Source organism: Pteropus vampyrus, unplaced genomic scaffold, assembly GCF_000151845.1.
Source record: "Pteropus vampyrus isolate Shadow unplaced genomic scaffold, Pvam_2.0 Scaffold151, whole genome shotgun sequence".
NCBI lineage: Eukaryota > Metazoa > Chordata > Mammalia > Chiroptera > Pteropodidae > Pteropus > Pteropus vampyrus.
This window is the reverse complement of record NW_011888932.1, coordinates 1,505,340-1,524,525: the sequence shown is the minus strand read 5'-3', so window position 1 is coordinate 1,524,525 and position 19,186 is coordinate 1,505,340. Positions and strand designations below refer to the sequence as shown.

Below are 19,186 nucleotides of genomic sequence, written 5' to 3'. Positions count from 1 at the left end.
TTCAGAACTTTTTTACTTTTAAGTAAACTGGGATGTCAATGCAGGTTTTTAGGATAGGGGTGATATGATTTGACTTATGTTTTAAAAGAATTATCTGGGCTACTAAATTGAGAATAGGGTGGAAACTAATTAGGAGGCCACTGCAGTAATGACTGATGGTGGCTCAGACCAGGATCGTAGCAGTGGAGGTGTGAAAAGTGGTCTGATTCTAGATAAACTTTGAACATATAAGTGGTTATGGGATAATAAGAAATAGAGAAGAAAGGATAATTCTAAGGCTTTTGACCTGAGCAGATAGGACAAATTTGCCATCAAATGAGATAAGGAAAACTATAAGTGGAACAAGCTTAAAAATAAAATCAGAAATTTATTCAGGATATGTGCATCGCACGTACAAAAGATGTTGAACGGCAGCTAGACATATATAATCTATAATTTGGAAGAGAGGTTTGGGGTAACAATACAATCTTGGTTTTAGCTGACTTGTAATTGATATTTAAAGCTATATGACTGGATAAGCTCGCCAAGATAAATATATGAAAACTAAAGACTAAGCACTGGGGCAGTCCAACATTAAAAGGTTGGAGGAAAAAAGCAGGCAAAGGAGACTTGAGAAAGAATGACTAGTAAGAATGGAAAAACCAAGAAAGTTTTGTTCCTGGAAGCCAAACGAAGAAGACGTATGAAAGGTGCAGTGGATGTTTGGCTAAGTGATTTGCTAATGATAGAATGAGTAAGATGAAGACTAAGAAATAACCAATGGATGTAGCAATGTGGGGGTCATCAATGGCCCTGAAAAAGAGTTTTGGTTGAGTGGTAGGGGTGAGATCAAACATTTGTTGACTAAATGAATGACCATATTAGTGAACTATTAATTTTTCTCCTAGACACCTAGATATAAAACAGACTTGTCTTTGAGCTCTCCCTTTTGCTTGCCCCAAGTCAGTGTCTGCTTGGTCTTACTAATTCTACTTTCACAAACTCTCAAAACAGTTCCCTCCTCTGCAATCCCACAGCTCTGTCCTCCCCTAGGTCAATGAAGAAAAGTTAGACCTTTTAAGAAATGATGCTGGAACGATGGATTATCCATGTTTTTGTTAGTTTGTTTGTTTGTTTTTTTAAAAAGGTACCTACCTTAAGATATACGCAAGTTCTAAGTGTAAAACGTAAAACTTTTGGAAGAAATGTAGGAGAATGTAGATCTTATGTTTATAACCTTTGGTTATTAAAGACTTCTTTGATACAAAATTTAAAACCCATAAATAGAAAGATTTACTAATTTGGCTAAATTAAAGATGCCATTAACAAGTGAAAATAATAGCCTAAGAGAATATATTTGCAAGATATAAAGCCAACAAGTGGTAGTATCCAGAATTATAAATTTTATTTGATTTTCTTTAAATAGACCTAAAGAAAAAAAGGACATGAACAAGAAATTCACAAAAGAGGAATCAAAGGGGCCAATAAACCTTAATAAGATTTTCAGTCTCACTAGTAATCAAAGAAATACAAATTAAAGTTACAAAAAGATACTAATCTCATATCCATGAGATTGGTTAAAAATTTTAAGGTTTGACAATATCAGGTGTTAATAAGGATGTGAAGCATTGGAAATCCGCATATACTGCTTGGTATGATCACTCTGGAGAGAATATGACAATATCTAGCAAACCTAAAATTATGTATACTCCACCACCTAGCAACTCCACTCTAACTTACCTAGTGTAACTAATATAATCCTAGTTAGAGTGTTGTAGATGCACAAAGAGATATGTATAAGAATATTCTTATACACATTATTCATAACTAGAAAATGAAATAAGTTAGATGACCACCACCAAAAGAAAGTTTAAATTAGTATACTGCAGAATGTACTACTTACGATTCAGCAGTTTAAATGAATAAGTTAGACCCACATGTACATATATATATAATCTCTCGGTCATTATTAAATGGAAATACAAGTTGCAGAAGGGTATAGACATTTTTACAAGTATATCATTAATAAAAAGTTTAATAACATGCAAAACAATATATATTGTTTATGTTTATAAAAGTATGGGTATTATATACTAATTCGGGATAGTTGTTACCACTGGGGAGGAAAGGAGGAAGGAAGGGAATAAGATTGAGAAAGGGTAGTATATTTCGATTACACAGATAATTTTTTTTCTTAAGCGTAATGGTAGCACATGGGTATTTATTATGTTATTCTCTGTATTTCTGCATGCTTGAAATTAATAAAAATCAGTATATTGCTAAAGTACAAATGTCTTCAGCCTGGCATTCAAGATTGTCAAATATTATTCCAACCTCTTTTTCTAGCCTCATCCTCCACTATTTCCTACAGCAGTGTTTCTCAAGCCTTGGGCATTATATATCTCCTTCAGTATTCTATGTATACCATCTCTATTATGATTAACGAATATTTTCTTTTATTTTTAACCTAATTAGCTTTGTACAGTCAATCATAAATAGGAGAGTCACATTTGACAGTCCACTTATATTTTTCAAATATGAACATAAATAAATATATAAGTAATAAAATATCTGTTCTAATGCCACCTAAAAACAATTTTTGGTTGTACTGTCTTACACGGTTCTCAGATTTGGTGAGCAAGACTACTTGGGAGGCTTGTTAGAAATGGAGACTCCCAGGTCACACCCCTAGAGATTCAGGCAGTCAAAAGACAGAGATCCTGCGCTATATGTATCCTCGGCACCTACCAAATTGGACTATTTGCCATTCTCTAGACAAACTCTACATTTCCCTTTTTCAATACCTTTCCTCTTATTCCCTCTGCTTGAAGTACCCTTCCTTCTCCTTAAGCCAATAGAAATTAAGCCTAAATGTTCAGGCCCAAATTAAAAATCTCGAGCACTTTGACTTAGGTGAGACAGCCCTCTCATTCCAACACCCTTCCTTCCCCTACCAATTTATTTCTGTTTCTGTATGGATGCTTATCATATTCAATGTAATATACATCTATTTGTCTTATTCCCCCTCCTGAACTATAGATGCTACTTAAAGTAGAAGCCTTATAACTTGCTCAGAAGTAGGGATTATGTCTTGGTAATTTTATGTTTTCAGTATGATAGTTACTCAAATATTTGCTGAACTGAGTTCTTCTAAAATTGAATTAATTTAACAATTTTTGTGAACATTTTAAAAATCAAGTAGTTAAAGCTTTAGAACATTCATATGGCATTACAATTTAAACACTAGAATTAGACTACCGAGCTTAATTTTCATAATGAGAAAATTCATAACACACCCTACCTAAAAATAAATAATTTTAAGTTGTTTTCATTTTTAAAGAGAAAAAAATAACTTTTGCTAAAAATGCCAAATTCAATTATTAGGAAGAAAAAGAAATTGCTTAACTTACAACCTTCCAAGAAAAAGTAAATGATCGAGTTACTAATTGACAAATGAGTTTTTTATACTGCTTCAAAAAGCTATTAGGAACAATATTTTTATTAAAGCAAAGTTAACCGATGCTGGCAAAATTCTCAATATTTCCAAATGATATTTCAATACGGTTTCTCTTTACCTTCATATTGCATATGACTCTAATGCATCGAGCAATGATTTCTTAAGTATTTTTTCCAATGTAAAAATCAGTGTAAAAATCACAAAAACTGTCTGTTTTTAACCAGAAAATATCAATATGCAACTCATTTGTTCATCTTGTTTTTTCAACTTGGTAATAATTTGGTTTGTTTCTATTTCAAGAGTAGACTGGTTTACCGTTCTAAACAGACTTATTTTAACCTGGATAGAAAATAAATTAATAGAAACAGAGAAATGGAACTTTTTTGTGGAAAATGTTCATCAATATCAATCTATATTACAATATCATCTGGATTTGTATATTTTAGTACACAGAATACTTCATAAAGACTGAGAACTGTAAAACTAAAATATATAAATATTTCTAATTTCAAAGAATAAAAAAGGGGGAAAAATGGAGAATACATATTTTGTTATGTTCACTTGGCCTTCCAGGTTGAAAAGAGAGAATGAAAAGATGACAACTGTGAGAAATGAAGAATAAGAAACGGTTCTCACATATCTCATTTTCACCTCTCCTCATTCATTTTTCTGTCATGGTTCTGTTAAATTTCCTCTTTTATATGGCAGGTCAAGTAAACTAAACCTAGCTTACATGAAACTTTTTATTTAACTTTTTCATTTTATTTTTTACAGTATAAAAATCAAATTTCAACCTACTATGTCCATTTTCCTGAAGAAAATTAACTGTAAGGAAAGCAGTAATAAGGTACAATTATATCTGAGCTCAAACTAAAATTCCCAAAAGTGATTCTATTACTGGTTTTAATTATCCATAAAATGGTAACCTATAGCTATTGATACTAATAAAGAGACCCATCCAGTTATGCTTACTTTCCAAATAAGTAATCTTTTTGACTTTCTAAAGTACTAAATATAGATAATCCTCGAGGCTATTCTATAAATGTTTTAGCAGTACTGTACTCAAGGACCAGAAAAATGCAGAAGTTTAAAGATAATGAGAAGGAGTTAAATAAACCTATTTCAAAGATCCTATAAGTAGAATAGATCAGATTAGACAAGCTTATTGGAAGGTTACAGCACAGCTCATTTGATAAAGCAGTTCTGAGATATCCAAAAATACCATTTCCCTTTAAAAAAAAAAAATCAAAGAAGCAGTAGTAGATGGACTAACAAGAAATAATGCACAATTTGGCTTGATCAAATACTTCATTAATTTTTTTCTACCCCCTAAGGTATTGCCCTTTTAAAATCCTCTTCAAATAAAATATAACCTAATTGCTTGCACATATAACCTAATCCCTCTGCAAAGGCATTTTTATTTCAACAGTGCCACCTAGTGGAGCAAGGACTCTCAACTGGTCACTAGTTGGTTTCATCCATACCAAAGGCAAGGAATTTCCAAAGTTTTATTTTCTGTTCTCAATATTCCTAATAATATTAACCTTCAAAGGGAAATTTTAGAAAAGTATCAAAATTTACAGATTTTTGTATTTTTATAGGCTATCTCTAATAAAAACTGGTCATTTACAAATATTATTATAATATTTTAAATAAACGTACCTTAGTGATTTCTTCAGAAGCTCGTTTGAAGTCCTGAACATTTCGACAGTAAAATCCTATTGTACAGCTAGGATCCATTTTTCGAAAGGACATCTTTTTAGGAGAAGGGCAGTGGAATGTCTGTAATTTTCAAAGTTCTTTAGAATTAATTTACTTTTATTTGATAGACTTAAGTACATATAAGAATATTACTTAATTTAAAATTTGCCATCTAGCTTTTCTCAAAACTATAAACATGCTTTTCAAATGGTGTTTTAGTCTACCCAATGCAGATGGTCCTTCCTACTCTCCGATGCTGTAAAACATGACAGTCAACTCAGTATGTCAATTAACCAAATCTCTACCTTATGTGATACTAGTGCCATTCTGCAAAAGAAAGAGTGTCAAAGTGGTATGCACTTCTAACACTTGCAGAAGGCAAGGAAAATGTGCCAGTGGAAAAGACAAGAATAAGCTAATATAAGGTTGAGAATCAAGTTAGCCATTTCTTAAAAAGTGTAAATCTGTTCTGTTAGAATTTTTTTAATGTATATAAACCTTTTAATAAGGATATCAAGACTTTTTAGACAAATACACAGATTCATGTAACTGTTCCATAGTCATATGAAAAGAGGTCAACTTGAGAGTTTTAGCAATTGACACAATTAATATATAATTGCATATTCTTCTAACCTATTCTTTTACTGTGCTTTTAAGTTCATGTTTATTCCCATATAGGACATAGGTGAAAACTGTTCTATTATGGTCCTTGCCCTTCTTAGCAGTCATCCTTTCCCTTTAGTTCACTCTCCTCAAGCGGTCACATTGCCATAGATACAAATGGGCTGAGGAGGCAGCTCTAGCATCTCTACCCTTGCTACTAGGATGTGGCTATTAGTAGAGTCTGCATCTTTAGAGAACACACAAATAGAAAAAGAACAGATATAAAGCTAATGATTCCAATTTTTTTCTTCACCACCACATTCTGGTACTTCGTTTTAAAGATTTTTTTTTTTAATTGCTTGAATGCTTGAGTATCTTGTCCTTAAAAATTACTGGTGCTACCAAGTATTTATGTGTGTGTATATATATATATATATATACACACACACACACACACACACACACACACACACACACACACATACATACATACACACATATATACATAAAGATGTTAATGGATAAAAGGAGGGCCATAAAAATATATATTTGTTTATATTTGCATAAATACATTCTATAAGAATACACAAAAACTAACAAGCTTAAGGGAGAGGAAGAAAAGTAGGCAGATGGAAGACAGGTGTGGGAAACTCTTTGTGGTATATTTCATATTTTTGAATTAAAGAACAAGCTCAATTAAGAAACAATCTAGGCTGAATTTGAACTCATAAATTAAAATTTCCCTACATTTATAGCCTAAGACTTAAGGATTTTAACTTGAAACCATCTATCGAAATGTGGGAAAATATAGGCTTTCATATTTGCCATGTTCCTGGTGAATCAATCAAAATCACTCTTTTCTCTCCTCCTACAACCCAGTGATCCAATGAGTATCCCATATTATCACCAGAAGATATGCAAAATGCATACATTCAAGCTGCTTTTTTTCCCTATGGATAATTCAATCGTATATATAGAAGATTCAAATCTAACATCAGGGAAGTAAATATAGACCAAACAAATGTGTTTTCAAACCTATGACTTCTACAAAATGCTTAGCTAACAATTATTTATATAATGAGATCCAACCTAGTTAAACTGAAACCAGAATACTACTCAACAAAAGTATTCTTAGTTGGACTTTTTCCAATATCGTTTCCTCTGTTTTATTTATAAGGAGATATTAAAAACAGATCTAGGAAGACACAGAAGTTTAAGTAAGCTCACCAGTTAACAATATACAGAAGTATACTAGTATATAAAGCACAAACAGTTCTAGGTCACATTTACAAAACATTATTCTACGTATATGGTATCTAAAAATAGTCATTTGCCTAACTCCTTCCAAAGTCAATAATAAGCAATATTTATTGAACTTTTACTACTTAGGGATAAAGAAGAGGGGCCAAAAGTTTGCACAAGGTCCAAAAAAATATTTTTTAACTCATGTACAAGGGTGTCCTACATTATACTAAAGCACTGATTCAAGTTCTATGTAAGACCCACTAAGACTAAGCTCAGAATCAGCTTAGTGCTGTTTCACAGTATTGTTTCAATCATCGTAGATAGTAATGCAAACACTAAATTGTTATTCGTGGTTGTTTTGATATCTACAAAAGACTTTTTAAATTATTCACGAAAACACAGATATAAATCTCTGATCACTGAAAACTAAAATTGCTATTGGGTGTTATTAATGAGTACTGGAACTTATATTACAGAGAGGCATTTTATATCATTTAAACTTAAAATTATATTCTTTTTTTCACCCAAGAAGATTCTGCAATCAAACCAACATTAATCTATAATGCAGAATCATTTCTGTTTACTGCAGAACAAGTTAGAACCTCAAATATTTTCTCAAGTGATAATTCTTTGAACTATGCATTTATGATTTCTTAATTTTTAAAAATCTGATAATTGGTAAGATTAGCAGTTTCTACTTCACACACACATTTTAGGAGTGTTCACTAGGTACAATTCTGTGACAGTGAAATATGTTTCTGAAAAAGCTGGCCAGGGTAAGTCAATTCCAGTTTATTTAATTTTTCAATACATTACTTATTCGTTGCCTCAAGAAATAGTTATTAGGCACCTAGTAAACAACAGGCACTGTTCTAGGCTTATTATTTGGAATAGTGGATTCTATTACCTAAACATACAAACAATAATGAAACAAATACTTTAAGGTGTAGCTACGCTATTTTGGTGATTTAGATAAAGCTTCCCTAGTTGATTAGAGAATACCTTTACGAAAAAGCACCTCTTACTAACTGCCGTTCGCATGTGTAATTCATAAAGGGTACATCTTTCACTGATAAATTCACTCATCCATCTATCTAATCACATCATATCATTCTAATAGCTTTAATGCCACTGTTCTCTGAATTTACTAGGATAGATTCAAATATTTACCACTGTATGAAACTTCTAAAATTTGAAATTTGAAATTGGAGGCCCAGGAATTAGAACAAACTAACATGTCTACTAATGTCTTTTCTTACCTTATTAATAGAATGTTAATATTAAGAATAGAATATTATCTAAATAACAGAATAGAGTTTGCAAGAGTTAAAACTGGTAATTCTGAAAGTGTAGCATAAATAACATGAAGGAATAGTCTCTGGTTTAACTTATTAAATACACGCACACACACACAAAATAAATATATATATCTTCTCTAGTCCTCTCATCCCAACAGCTGAAACTCTGCCCTGTCCTAACTATTGACATTGACAATGGGAATCCACAATGCAACATGCCCATAATGCTAAGGCCTATTAGAGTTCTTCTCATTCTCTTCTAATTTCAAGTTGTCTTTTCATGACTTTTCTTTTAAAGTTGTTTATGTTGCATCTCTTAACTATATTCTTTACATGAAAATTATGGACTATGAGTTTACACATTATAATAATATGACATTATATTTCTCAGTCTGGACTAGCAATGCCCTGGCATATTCCTACTACTAAACTCAAGATCTAACTATGACTACTTACAGTCACTTCACAATGTTAAAAACTAAGTGAAGATAGCTAAAGATGAGGAAGATTCCTTAAATGTTAGTATAGAAATCCAATAGCATATTCTAATATATTTTATAAGAAAATGTCACAAGAATTAAAAATTAATACAAATACACGTAATCAAAGCATTTGGAACTTCAGGTTAAAAAAGGGGTTCAACAGAGGACTCTAAAGTGCTTAGAACAGTGTCTCTTACACATAGAAAGAGCTCAATAAATGATAGTTTAAAAAGAAAAAAAATAACTTGATCTGACTTGGTTTCAAAATTTGTTTAAAAAGAAAAAAATAACTTGATCTGACTTGGTTTCAAAATTTTAAAAGTTCAACTCTACAAATATAGGAATGCCACACTATAAGAAAAACAAAATATATAATCTAATAAATCTCTTCTTCAATCTCAAATACTCTGAATATCATACTAATTTCTTAAGTTTTCATAATCCTATTGGATTCAGGGTACTCACTTAAAACTATTTATAGCAATTATTTACATAGAATTGAATAAAAGATCTAGGATTTTAATTTCTCTATCTATTGACCAAAAGAAGTATTGATCAAAGAAAGTTGCTTTCAAAAATAATTTTAATAATTTAGGTATAAGGGAAGGATATAGAATGTGCATATAACTTATTACAGCAATCAACTGCAAAATTTCAATAGCACATAAACACAGCCACTATAGCCAGGCAAGGATGTTTAGTAATATAGAATAGTTAAAATACCTCCTCATGGAGCATGTTAAGCTTAAAATATGATAGAAAGCAAAAAGAAAAATTATATTTCTATACAAAATAGACAACCTGCTATAATTTTTATATTATACTCTCATAGGAAAATAAATGATGCAATTCTATAAATAATCTAAGATAAATCCCTGAATTAAGAAAAATTAAAAATTGTCAAGAGGAATTACCTAGACAGGTTGATATTCTAGCAGCATTTCAAAAATATAGCATCTAAATCTACCTTCTTAGTGTCCCTGTGTATAAGAAATAAATTTCCTCTGTGCATTTAATTTAAGAAGTTACCTAATTTCACCAAAGTTTACTTTATAAAGTCTCTTAAAATCAATTCTCCTTTTCCATTCTCACTATCACCACCCCATATCAAGCTTTTATTGACTCCGTAGTGAAGTGTTGCAACAATCTTCTAAAAATGAACTTCAACCTTTCTAACACTGATTGTGTGGACATAACCAGGATATTCATTCACCTTGGCATCTTTGTAGAGTCTCTCAGATGGCCAAAATAATCAACACAAATAATCTTTTAATTTGCCTATTTTCGATAACAGTAGAACACTATGAAACAACTTTCTATCTGAATCTCAAGTATCTACTTTTTTAAGGAGTCAATCTGGCACATATACACTGGAAATGTAACTTAGACAAAGGAATCAGTGATATAAGACCACAACGCAGCAGAAAGAGAATGAGAATGTGGTTCACATAGCACAAATCTCTTGTGCCTCCCCCAATATCAATTAGGCAACCAGAAATATTTATTGGAGGCAAATATTTAGAGGCAAGATACTATGAAGGAAGAAAGTAGAAAATAAAGCTGATCCTTGGCTTCAAGATGTTAGTACTTTGAGATAATAGTTTCTAAAAGATGCTATAATGTTTTATAATGTATCTTTCTCAACCATATTTTAATCTTGCAGTTGAACTGTTTTTCATAATCTACCCCTTAAATACGATTAGGTATTACGATTAACCAGCAAGCTATTATTAAAACAAAGTACTAAACCATATTTCCAATTTTTCTAGTCCTTGAGAATTAGTGATCCATGCCATTCAAGTGATTAAAATTATTTTAAAAGCATCAACTGAGAAAACAAGAAAAAAAATCAATCTAATAATTACATGTCTCACTTACGTACACTCAAATTTTCTGAATTAAAATACTGGATCACAAAATGACTGACATATAGGAAAGGAAGTTGTAAGAAATCAAAGCTAAAACAAATATTAGAAATCTAAATTCTTGAAAACTTCTTAACCATAGGCTAAGATTTAATTATAACAATCAAAGCAAAGTAATGTAGCAAATAGTCTCCTTAAGATACCTTGTCATTCTAACTCAACTCCATCATCTTTCTTTCTTTTTTTTACCCTTTCTTTTTTTAAACATGCCTAACATTTTTATTCTTTAGTACTCTTCCGTTGTATAGCTACAAAATTATTTAGAGGTTTGATCATTTATTCTGGTAGGGCTGGAGTATCTAACAAGCTAGAGACAAAGATAAATGGAGAAGAAAGTATATCATAAATTAAAATTCAGTTACAAATTATTTAACCTTTGACTATAGTGTGGGTTATAGTTTTATAAATCAGTAAAATATTATTAACCTGTAATTTTCATCCCATAAATGCACAGCTACCTAACACATCTCTAAATAGAGTTTGCTTCATATGGTAAGAAAACAGCTCTTAATCCATAGTACCTCAAGAGGGAAATCCTTTATGCTGACATCTACAAAAGACTGGCAGTAATGAGGATCCATGTAAATCAAACTGTCATCTACAAGGACAAAACAGAAGACAAGTAATTCAAAAAAACACCTTATTATTACACTGCTTACAATCCAATTTCTATGTAGAATAGCTGAAAAAAATCTGGGAGTCACAGCTTGCCAGACTGATAATCATTGACTGAAACATAGGTTTGCACAGGACAAATTAACTTTTGCATAACCAAATATGCTTGTATAAGCAGAATTTTTATAAAGTGATAAGATTGTCATTTAATTTTTGGTGATAAAATTACTTTCACAAACACACAATTATATTCCACAGTTTGCACATGAAAAATGTGTTGCACTACTTTATCCTGACAGGAAGAACATATTGCTTGTCATTTTATCAACTAGCACCACTAAACCGGGTAAAAAGTAAATATGTAAATAGCAACTGCCAGAATGTGAAAGCGATGTCTTCTGAAGTTTAGTGAAACCAATAAATTATGCCTTGTTTATGCAATAACAGAAATTAAACATACATTTTACAGAATCCAATTATGTTGTGGACCAAATGACAAATGAGTGGCTATGGTAGGACTGATGAATTTATAAGGTACTCATTTTGCTCTGTTAATCATCCTGCTTCCAGATGATCCCATATTAACTTTCTGACTTTTAAAAGAAAACAATGAATATATTTTACTAAATCACTAACCTTGAAATCCAGCAAAGTAATATGACTGTTTTGGTTTGCCACCAATAATTCCCACACAATATTCAAGGCTTAAAATACCCTGCCAAAAGAAATTAATTCAGATTTAGAGTCAAGAGACAAATGGTAATTATTCAAAACAACCAAATTTGTATTACCAATATCAGTAATTCTCAAGTTTTTTACCACCAGTTTTATTTTTATTACTTTTACCCTCATGTTCTGAAATCCTTTTGTCTATCAAACTACTTTCCTTTTTCTTTAAGTCACTCAATATTAACATGGCTAAATCAAATATTCTGATCAGCATGTCACTCAACAACATTAAACAACTACAGTGTGCCAGATATAGAGATAGACAACATTACCACATAAAAGCGATAAAATTCCTGCCAAAGCCAAAACTCTTGGCCTTTCAGTTGCTGGAACAGCCTTATTGTGATCACTGTAGTACTTTCATCAGGCCTTTTTTTTTTTTTTTAATTTTTATTTATTTACTTATTTTTATTTTTATTTTTTTATGGTGATATTGGTTAACGAAATCAAGTTTCAGCTGTACATTTTAACAATAAGGCATATATATATTTACATTGAGTGTTCACCTCCCATAGTTAGGTTTCTTTCTGTCACCACATATTTGATCCCTTTTATCCCATCTACCTCCCCGCTCCTGCCTCCCCCATCCCCTCTGGTAACCACTAGTCTATAGTCCATATCCATGAGTCTCTTTGTCCTGTTCATTTGTTGCTTTTAGGATTATAGCCCACATTCATCTGACTTTTTGAAATGCTAGAAATAGTTCTTTGGCCTTTTTAATGTTTTCATTGAACCTTGAGTCTTAGAATCCCAAACTAAAAACCATTTTATAATCAATGGCATTTACTTGACAGCTTTTTTATGCTACTTAATTTAGAATAAATATAAAGACCAATGAAAACATTTTAATCCAAGGAAAATAACATTTACTATTGTATTTAATGCCAATTTATTTTACTTATCTTAAAGTGTCAGGGATATCACAATAAATAATTTAATATGCCCTTTACTATCTCTTCTAAGCAGAACGCTATTTAAGCTGGGCCAAATAACTCTATACCTTTTAAAAAAAAAAAAAGGCATGTCCAGTGGAGTCAATTAAAAACATGTCCAGTGGAATCAATTAATGTCTTGTCAATAGTTCCTGCATTAATGTTGATATATATTATGTTAGAAAACACTAATAAAGTGTATGTTATAAAACCCCCAAAGTATTTAACAACAGTATTTAAACTTCCCTTCTTGTAAATGAGAGGATGTTTTGAAATCTAGAAGATATAAAAATAAAGATATATAAACAAATTTTTTTCCTTTAAAAATAATCAAACCATTGTGGGTTTTTTTTTTTTTAAGCTTAATTATTTGCTTACAAGTAATATGTGGTTGTTGTAATTAAAACACACAGCAAACAAGTAAATTTGTTGATCAACTCCTAGATGCTAGGTACTTAGGATCACTTTAACAGCTAACCATGGTTCATTTCACAAGTCACGCTCCACTCAAGAGCATTAGGCAGTCCTGCCTTCTGATAAATACTATCAATACCACCAAATAGGAAAGCCCTCAACCGATATAACATATCTCAAAGCCATCTGCAGCCCATTCCACCAGCAATGGGGTTTTGGCTAAAGGGGCCAGTTCCAAGATTGCCTGTTTCTAATCTTCTCATGGTAGTAGAAAAGGCAGAGGGAATCCAGTTCAGATTTGCTTAGAACCTACTGAGACATGACAACATGCCAGAAGCCTCAATGGATTCAATGGTTCATAACTTCTCACATTCCACCAATAACTCTACTAAAGAATTCACATGTTAGAAATCAAATCCCTAGGATATTCGGACATTATCAATATATTATAGTATTGGTATTATTAGTAACAAGTGTGCCTGCAAATTTTTGATAACTATTAGAAAATGCCAATATACCAGCTAGAAGATTTCCATATATCATGTATTTAAAACAACTGCTCTAGATTTTTAGAATCAGCATAGTTTATCTTGAGGAGATATTTTCCACCATATACATATACATATGGGATTAATGCTTCCAGTAGGGAACAAACTGTTACTGAATCATAAAAAACAAATCTAGACTTTATTTCAAGATTACTATATCCCATAACACCCTATTCAAAAAAGAATTCCATTTCTGGCCTTGAAAAAATGAGATATTTTATTTAAACTGTGAAAATAATATAAATACTATAATCTTAACCAGAAATTAAGTATTTCAAAAGTTAAAGTTTTGTGACAACTGAACTGAATGCCTTGGTGCCCAAAACAAGATAACATAATTAGACAGGTTCTTTTGGGGAAAAAAAATTGTGTGTCTGAAATAGAACATATTTTTAACTGGTTAAAATGAAAAAAAAAACAAAGTTGGAACCTTCTCCCACATTATCTTCATCGTTTCTCTTTATATAAATACTCATTCTAACTTATCGACCTTATGGTGGTACAGTAAATAAATTAAGAGATAACGTAGCAGTAACAGAAAAGTCTGTTTTAATAATTACTCAATATAGTTTAATGTGGGTTTTATGAATAAACAAAGATACATAGTTTTAAAAATCACAAATAAGGATCATGGGAACTATAGACATATTACAGATAATGATTTCTGCTGCATCTGTGTTTTCTAGATTACCTACAAAGATTAAAAGGCTTTTCATTTTGTCATATAACACTGTACTCTTCAAATCACATCTGATCTGAAACTAAAAATCTCTAATGTTAAACTTTATAATCTACAACTATAAAGTCATCACTACTAATTTAACAGAATAAAATATCACAAATCTTTTGTATTTTACATATAAGCTAGCATTGTCTTAAAAAACTCATTTCCTACCTTTACGAACTCTAAGTAATCAGTGTTGGTTCTTTCTCCACCAAGTCTAACAGGAACTAGAATAATTACAGCTTTGTCATCTGAAATATCAGGAGCCATGGAAGCACATTGTTTATCAATTACATCAGAACTGTAAACTGAAAAAACATAATGAATATATATTAAATTTTACAGAAATGATTTTCAGAAAGATTTTTACCCTGATTTTCCCCACACTGGCCAGTCATCTGATCGCTGACATTAATTACTATCAAGGTCTCAACAAGTCAAAAATACCTACCTGATCTATGCAGTCAATAGATACCTATTGAGTAGCTACTATATAGCACGGGGGCTTCAGCAGTAAACAAAATGGAGTAAAATCCTTGACCTCAGAGAACATACACTCTAATACAGAGAAACAGACAAGATGCATCAGATGGTGATAGGTGCCTCCAAGAAAAACAAAGGGAAAAAGATACATAGGAAACGCTGAGAGGAGGCTATTTAAAATAAGGTAGTAGGCAAGGTTTTATGAGAAACTAACATTTAAGTTAAGACTTAAAGAAAGTAAGAAACAAGTGATGCAGACACCTGGGAGAAGAGCATTTCAGAGCATTCCACCAAGTGCAAATGCCTTACGGCAGAAGCACAGTGAGCATATTCCAGGAACAAGAAGTTGGTGCCTCTGAATAGAAGTGAGCACGGAGTACAGTAGCAAAGAATGAGGTAAAAATGAGGAGATCGAGTTACATATTGGGGCAGAATGAAGACAGGTTATGTGAACTCTTAAAGGCCATTGTAAAGACTTCAGTTTTTACTTTAAGTGAGATGGGAAGCCATTGAAGACTTTTTTTTTTTTTTTAGAAAAGACAAGCCCTGATCTGACTTATACTTTACTAGTCTGGTTCTTATATTGATAACAGACTGTAGGGGCAAAGGCTGAAACACAGAGAAGAGCTAAAAAGCATTTCAGTTATCCAGCAAGAGATGATGGTGACTTGAACAAATACAGTAATTATGAAGACAGGGAATGGTCATAGGATGGGCATGTGAAGGCAGTGAAAAGTGATTAGTTTGAAGGAAAAAAAACTCCCTAATATAGTAAATGTAAGATGTGAGAGGGGGAAAATATCATTGGCAAACTGAAGGGTTTTGGTACTACAAGCAGAGTAAGAAAGTTGCCATTTACAAAGACATAAAAAGACTGTAAGAAGGAGGTTTGGGAATTTAATTTTAGACATGCTAAGTTTGAGATCTCAATTAGGCATGCAGGCAGAGAGGATAAGTAGGCAGTTGTGGACATAACAGAAGCCTGGATTTGGGGAGAGGTCCAGGATGGACCTATAAATTTGGGAGTTGACAGCATACAGATGGTACTGCAAAGCTCTGACACCGGGTGAAGTCAAATCCATGTACACAGAAGAGATGAAGTCTAATGGCTAAACATAAATATCAACAATTTTAAAGATCAAGATGAGGAAAAACCAGCAAAGGAGAATGTGAAGCGGTAAACAAGGAAAACTTGAAGAAGAGTGTCCTGGAAACTAAGTAAACAAAATGTTAAAAGGAAGAGGAAGTGGTCGACTATGTCAAATGCTATTAACAGACTGTGATGTGAGGACTGAGAGGTGACCACTGGATTTAGCAAGATGAAATTATTGTTAAGAGCAGTTTTGGTAGAATGATGGGTATTGGAGCCTAAGAGAAATAATTCAAGAGAAAACGGAAGGATTAGGTAGTAACAAATATAGACAAACCTTCTTTTTGTTTCCCTTCAGAGGGCTCTATTTCCTCCAGAAGCAAATACTGCCACAAGTAACACAAAATAATAATATTTCCATGGGCATATACGACAATTTGTCCCTTATGAAATGTTATCTTTGATCTTCATTCAATACACATTTGAGAACCTACTATTTGTTGACATGGGGTGTGGGGGAAGTACACAAAAGCAAATAATATCTTGATTCCAAATTGTTTGGCTGAATCATTTTGGTATTTTTCCTCCACTTCCAACATATGTAAGAGTTATAAAAAAGTTCAGTTCCATAAGAGAGGCTCACTATAGCTATGATTCCCAACCAAGGGATTCTGATACCTTTCCCTATCCTGCTACCTTAACAATCGTTGATCTTTTGGGGAGAAAGAAATCATCATAAGGTGATATTACAAGTGAATTTACAAGTGCAACATTTAATAGAGGTATTTCCAAAATGTTACAGAGCACAGAAAAATTAATTCTGCCTACTGGGAGTTGGGAAAGACTTTACCAAAGGTGTTAATTTTAAGGGTACTTGTAAAGAATGAGTTGACAGTTAACAAGAGGCATTTTAATAGGAAGGGGCATTCTAGGCAGAGGCGATAATAAGTGCACAGGAATAAAAAAAAAGATGATAACAGTTTGCCCAAGTAATGAGCTGAAGGTTGACAGCACTTCGGTGTATCAACATAGAAGGGAGAGTTGGGAGGTGGTGCTGAAAATATAGGTCAGGTCAAATTGTAAAGGGATTTATGGGTTTATATGCTAAAATAACTTGAGACTAGAAACAATGAAAAGTCATAGTTTTTAAATTAAGAAATGTAACCAGATTCCATTTGCCATTCATTTCCTCCTCTTCCTATTCTGTATTCTCTTCCTGTGTGATTGCATCTCTTCCCATGGTTTTACGTATTTAGGACTCTGCACTATACACTAGGACTTTTGAAACTGCATTTCCAGTGATGCTTGTGTTAATATGAAGTAACTTGTATTTTCTGCTGCCTAAGTATATACCTATGTTAAATTTTCCCATCTAACTTTCTTAAAGTAGTCATTTTAAATATTGGAATTTTCTTTAGAAACTTACTTCATTGCAACTAATAATTCATAGTATATCAAAGAATATTAATAAGTGCCTGCTACTTATAGGGTGCTATGTAAAAACAAAAATGTCTAAGATGTGGTCTCTACCTCCACAATCATTTAGAATATAATTGGGATAAGCCAAATATATATGTGAAGTCTGACCAAATAAACAGATAAAATTAAAATTATATACATTCCTTACCTGTACAATCTTGTGCAACATAAATAGTTATGCCTTGTAACTCAGGGTGTCTTGCTTCTTCAACTGCTTTTCTAAGAAATAACAAGCATGATCTTTTAAAATCCTAACTAATATTTCTAATTGGTAACTAAAAATTAATTTAAGAGGAAAGAAAGCCATCATTTTCCTGACATTCCTATTTAATCTATAGAGTCTGCTTTCAAAACTATCATTTGAATGGTGTCAGAAATTAGGTCAGTTTTTTCAAAATTGAAAAAATATATATTTTAAAACTTCTTGGGTATAAAACTACAAACCCTGGTCCTCCCAATCCAAATTTTCTCTCAACTACTCTCCTGGCTATATTAAACATTTTCTAACCAACGGTATTACAATATGCTTCAAGGTTTGCTTCATATTAACTTACATTACTGACTAGTAGTTCATTATTGTTTGATTGTTCTGGTACAATCAAACTTATGAAAGTTTTTTTTCTTTTCCTTAAACAATAGCATGACTTTTCTTCCTTCATTGAAAAACCTTTGTGACCTGAACAAATGAATCTCCTAATTTTGAGTCTTAGAATTCTATAAGTAAAACTGCAAATTGAGATCTATTTCTAAGTGAGTATAATGTTCTCAACAGTGCACATGATATGAAAAAACATGCACACAATATCTGTAAAAGAAAATTATACAAACTGTGGAAATATAAGTATTTTTATTTAACTGGATCTTTATAATTATTTAACTTAATAGGCTTTACTATGAATAGTTATATGTGTTAGTAGAGAAGAAGAATTGGCAAACTATGGCCCACAGGCCAAATACAACCTATAGCCTGCTTTTGGTACAGCCTGCAAGCTAAGAATGGTTTTTATAGTTTTAAAGGGTTGTTTAAAAAAAAAAAAAAAGAAAAGAAAAATGGGCAATAAAGCCCTTATAAGGCCTGTAAAGCCTAACTTACTTATTATCAGGCTCTTAACTGGAAAAGTTTTCTGATCTCTAGGGTACAGAACATAACATTTTTAAGAGTAGAACCTATGCTTTTATGATTATGCTTTTATAAATGTCATACCAAACTGGACTTGATATTATTAACAATCTGCTTAACAACATTATGCAAATACTTTTTCAATTGTAAGCATCTGGCCTATAAAATATAAAAGCAATTTAATAGAATATGCTAAAAAACTGTAATAATTTGAATTTACTACAATATACTATACTTGGATGACTCAGTTTATAATAATGGAACATACAACAAATAAGACAATTTAAAAAAAACTTACGTAGTGTCCAAATAAATGGCACATAAAAAGATGAGGTTTTCGACTTTTTTCTTACTACTCTGAA

General features: G+C 31.8%; 1 protein-coding gene across 3 annotated transcripts in view; it reads right to left on the bottom strand.

The window, feature by feature from the left end:
• Positions 1-19,186, bottom strand: part of ATG4C (autophagy related 4C cysteine peptidase) — a 68,797-nt gene that overhangs the window by 11,698 nt on the left and 37,913 nt on the right. For all 3 annotated transcript variants that reach the window (XM_011369554.2, XM_011369553.2, XM_011369552.2), the window contains exons 7-11: positions 17,853-17,923; positions 14,824-14,960; positions 11,942-12,020; positions 11,212-11,288; positions 5,099-5,218 (exon numbers count right to left, since the gene is read on the bottom strand). In XM_011369554.2, coding sequence (XP_011367856.1) covers positions 5,099-5,218; positions 11,212-11,288; positions 11,942-12,020; positions 14,824-14,960; positions 17,853-17,923 — 484 coding nt within the window. The remainder of the gene's footprint in view (positions 1-5,098; positions 5,219-11,211; positions 11,289-11,941; positions 12,021-14,823; positions 14,961-17,852; positions 17,924-19,186) is intronic.